Here is a 3,897-nt window from a genome sequence, read left to right on the forward strand (position 1 = left end):
CGGTAGTAACTTCCCAGCGCTGTCCTGATCTTTTCCTCGCCCGAGTTTGTCCGAATGTATAGCTAATTGAAGCTGACGTCAAATATTGCTCATCTGAAGTTAAATCTTACACGCTGAAGGGCTGCTCTTTGTTTTTCAATCAAAAGGCTTGTGGCTCCATCAAGGAGCTGAAAGAAAGACTGGATTTGTACTTTTCTGCAGTTTTAAACATGACACTCTCCCTTTTATTTATTTTCCTGTTTTTTTTTAAAAAAAAATATCTGAAGGCTCAGCAGGCAAGCCTCTGCAGAGACGAGGGCTTTGCACCGGTGAGATCGGCAAACATCTCTCTTCTTTCTTGAACTTTATTTTTCTCACGGTCTCTGAAAAGGCGAGATCGGGTGATACGTGTGGGATTGGCCCCGTACAGGTGCAGATCAGGTACTGGAGGAGGTGGAAAAACATCACTGTGTATACTCAAAAAAAAAAAAAAAAAAAAAAGAAAGAAAGAAAAGAAAAGAGAGATCGAGAGAAAGGAAAAGCGAGCGAGCACATTTTTGAATAGGCCAGGTCTAGTTCTTGGCAGGATGACTCAGGCTTAGCTGGCAGACTATGGGAATAGGAGTGTGAGAAAGTCAGTCAAGCGGAGGGGAAAAAAAGATTCAAGTCCCCAGGCAAAATGCTGTTGGTTTGGTGGTTTTTTTTCTTTTTTAAAGGAACCCCCAAACCGCCCGGGCCAGCGGGCGGTGGCAAAGGCGCGGGGGCCCGGCACCGCCCGGCGGTTTTGCACTTGCCCGACGGGGCGAGCGCAGCACCACCGCACCCGCCAGCCGGGCCCGCAGCAGCGGCCCCGCCGCCCCGCCGGTGCCGGCCTCGGTGACACCTGCGTGCGGGCAGGGGCAGGGCGCCGGGCCCGGGCTGCCGCGGCCGGGCGGAGAGCCCCGGGGGAGGCCGCGGCGGGCCCTGCAACACGGTAGCTCGGCGTCGGCCGCCGCAGCTGGGCCCAGACAGCCGCGCGTCCGGCCGTCACCCCGGAGGGCCGCGGCCCCCCACGGCGCAGCCCGCCCCGGGGCCGGCAGCCGGCGCCCCCCGGGGGGAGCGGGCGGGGCCGCGCCTGCCACGGGCGCCAATTAACCCGGTAATTAGCGCGGCGCTCCCCGAGGGCCGGCCTCCCCCCCCCGCGCTCCCCGCCCCGCCGCGGGCGGCGCCCAAGGGGTTAACCGCGGCCGCCCGCCCGCCCGCCCCGCGCCATTGGCCGCCGGCCGCCGCGCGGCTCCCAGCCAATGGGCGGGCGCCGTCCACGAGCGGGGCCGCGTGCGGGCGGCGCCCATTGGCTGGGCGCGAGTGTGGGAACGGCGGCGGGGGACGTTTCACACGAGCCGCGCGCGTGCGGCGCGCGCTATAAGTAGGGGCGGCCAAGGGCGCGCGGCACCCGCGCCCCGCCGCCGCCCGCCGGCCCGGAGCGCGCGCCCGCCCCGCCGTCCCCGGCCCCCCCTCCCCCCCCGCCGCTGCTGCCGCGCCTCCTCCTCCTCCGCGGCGGCGGGCGCTGCCGGCGCGGGCGCAGGATGCCGGCCGACCTGATGGAGAAGAGCAGCGCCTCGCCGGTGGCCGCCACCCCCGCCAGCGTCAACGCGACGCCCGACAAGCCGAAGACGGCGGCGGAGCACCGGAAGGTAAGGGCGGCCGGGACGGGTGGCGCCGGGCAGTGCGGTGCGGAGCGGCGCCGGGCGCTGACCGCCGCCTCTCTTGCAGTCCTCCAAGCCCATCATGGAGAAGCGGCGGCGGGCGCGCATCAACGAGAGCCTGGGGCAGCTGAAGACGCTCATCCTGGACGCGCTGAAGAAGGATGTAAGCGCGGGGGGGGCCGGGGCGGGGGGCGCGGGGGGGGCCGGCGCCGCCGGGCCGGTCTGAGCCCCGCCTGTGCCCGCAGAGCTCGCGGCATTCCAAGCTGGAGAAGGCCGACATCCTGGAGATGACCGTCAAGCACCTGCGGAGCCTCCAGCGAGCCCAGATGACCGGTGAGTCCCGGGGGCTGGCCGGGTGGGGGGGGGGACTGGAGCGGCTCTGCCTGTGCTCCGGGGCGTCGTGTGCCATGCCTGTCCTCGGTAGGGTGGGCAGGGGGGGCACCTGCCTCCCCAGTAGTGGGGGTGATGGCAGGCACAGTGTGCCGTACCTGTACCCTGGGTGCAGGGGGGCACAGTGCTCCCCACTGCATCCCGGGTACTGGGGGGTCCTTGGGGGCACAGTGCTCCCCACCTGCATCCCAGGGACTGGGGGGCGGTGAGGGACGATGTGCTCTTGGCTTGCATCTCGAGTACAGAGGGGCTGTGGGGGGCACTGTGCTGTCTGTCCTGATGCATCCCTGGGACTGGAAGGCACTGGGGGGTGCAGTCCCAGCTTGGGTTGCTTCTATCAGCGGAACTGTGTTCCCCACCTGGGTCTGTTTTGGGGAAGTGGGAGGCACAAAAGCCACAGGGGGGACTCTGCTCCCAACCTGGGTCCTGGGTACTTGAGGATACAGGAGGACGCTTGGGGGTTGTCTGTTTCCTGCCTGGGTCCCTGATGCTGGTGGATTTGGTAACAGGGGGGGCATGCTCTCCATCCGGATCCACAGCACCTGAGAGTGCAAGACATGCTGCCAGAGGGGCTGCACTCCCTGCCTGGATTCCTGGCACAGAGGGGCTGCAGGATATGGTTGCTGGTGGGCTGCACATCCCTACTCCCTGTGCAGCCTGCTGACCACTGTGCGCCTCTTTCCCCCCACAGCTGCACTGAGCACAGACCCCACGGTGCTGGGCAAGTACCGCGCCGGCTTCAGTGAGTGCATGAACGAGGTGACTCGGTTCCTCTCCACCTGCGAGGGTGTCAACACTGAGGTGCGCACCCGGCTCCTGGGCCACCTAGCCAGCTGCATGACCCAGATCAACGCCATGAACTACCCTGCACCACCCCCGCCACCCCCGCTGCCACCAGCCGCAGCCTTTGGGCCACCCCTGGTGCCACCGGGCAGCGGTGCGGGGCCGCTCCCAGGCATGCCCTGCAAGCCAGGCGCTGACACAGCCAAGGTGTATGGTGGCTTCCAGCTGCTGCCAGCCTCTGATGGGCAATTCGCCTTCCTCATCCCCAGCACCGCCTTTGCTCCGGGCGGTGCTGTGCTGCCCCTGTATGGTGGCCCACCCACGGCTGCCACTGCCGCCTCGCCGCCTGGCCCGCCACCCAGCACAGCCGACTCGGTCTGGAGACCCTGGTGAGGGTGGTGGGCACTGGACTGGACTGAGCGCTGCACCCCGTGCTGCTGGCACGGCTGTACATAGGTTATATGTTCATATTGGATTGTGCCTTTGTACCATAGCACTCCCTTGACAGTGTTTCGTGTTTTACACGAGATCTTTTTTCTCCCTTCCCTCCCCTTCCTTATGTGACACCAAAGATCGGGGCTTCTTTTTTTTTTTTTTTTTGAATGCTCTTAAAATAAAAGTGTCTCTTCCATTTTGGAAGGCCTTTGGAGATAAGTTGGAGTGCTGGCATGTGTGCATAGGAGGCAGCCAAGCTCTTGGCTTGCTTTTGAGCTGCTCCAGGGCTGCCTTGTCCTGCTCTCTGGGCTGGAGCTGTCGCTCAGACCCTCTGTCCCCTCTGTCGTCTTCTGAAGTCACCTGGCCCCTGTTCCTTCCCCCAGGGCAGGTGTAATTACTGCTTCCTTGGGGGCAGCTCAACTGATCAGACTTGTTAAAAAGAGCTTGTGTTTGCAGAGCTGGTGAATGTGCTGAGGGAGGCACCTCTGCTCTGTTTCTGGCTCCTCGGGCTGACCAAGTGGAGTAGCCCCGGTAAAGTGAGACAGATTTGGCTCCCAGTCTAGGCTGCCTGGGTGAGCCTCCTGCCCTGGACCAGGAGGGGCCGGCTCCCAGGCTGTGGTGTAAA

At 64.3% G+C, this 3,897-nt stretch overlaps 1 protein-coding gene across 1 annotated transcript; it reads left to right on the top strand.

Annotated features, from left to right (window-relative positions):
• Positions 1 to 457: 457 nt before the first annotated feature.
• HES1 (hes family bHLH transcription factor 1) lies at positions 458 to 3,476 on the top strand. The gene is made up of 4 exons (XM_080410600.1): positions 458 to 1,652; positions 1,732 to 1,827; positions 1,910 to 1,997; positions 2,746 to 3,476. Exons 1-4 carry the CDS (start codon positions 1,545 to 1,547, stop codon positions 3,228 to 3,230), a joined length of 777 nt encoding a protein of 258 aa, XP_080266726.1. The 5' UTR covers positions 458 to 1,544; the 3' UTR covers positions 3,231 to 3,476.
• Positions 3,477 to 3,897: the final 421 nt, after the last annotated feature.

This window comes from Falco punctatus (genome assembly GCF_963210335.1).
Source record: "Falco punctatus genome assembly, chromosome: 13".
NCBI classification, from domain to species: domain Eukaryota; kingdom Metazoa; phylum Chordata; class Aves; order Falconiformes; family Falconidae; genus Falco; species Falco punctatus.

Excerpts from the sequence above, each read along its gene's own strand:
- HES1 (XM_080410600.1), top strand. The coding sequence starts at position 1,545 with ATGCCGGCCGACCTGATGGAGAAGAGCAGCGCCTCGCCGGTGGCCGCC. Across the intron at positions 1,653-1,731 it reads CGGCGGCGGAGCACCGGAAG|TCCTCCAAGCCCATCATGGA; the intron begins GTAAGGGCGGCC and ends CCTCTCTTGCAG. Across the intron at positions 1,998-2,745 it reads CCAGCGAGCCCAGATGACCG|CTGCACTGAGCACAGACCCC; the intron begins GTGAGTCCCGGG and ends TTCCCCCCACAG.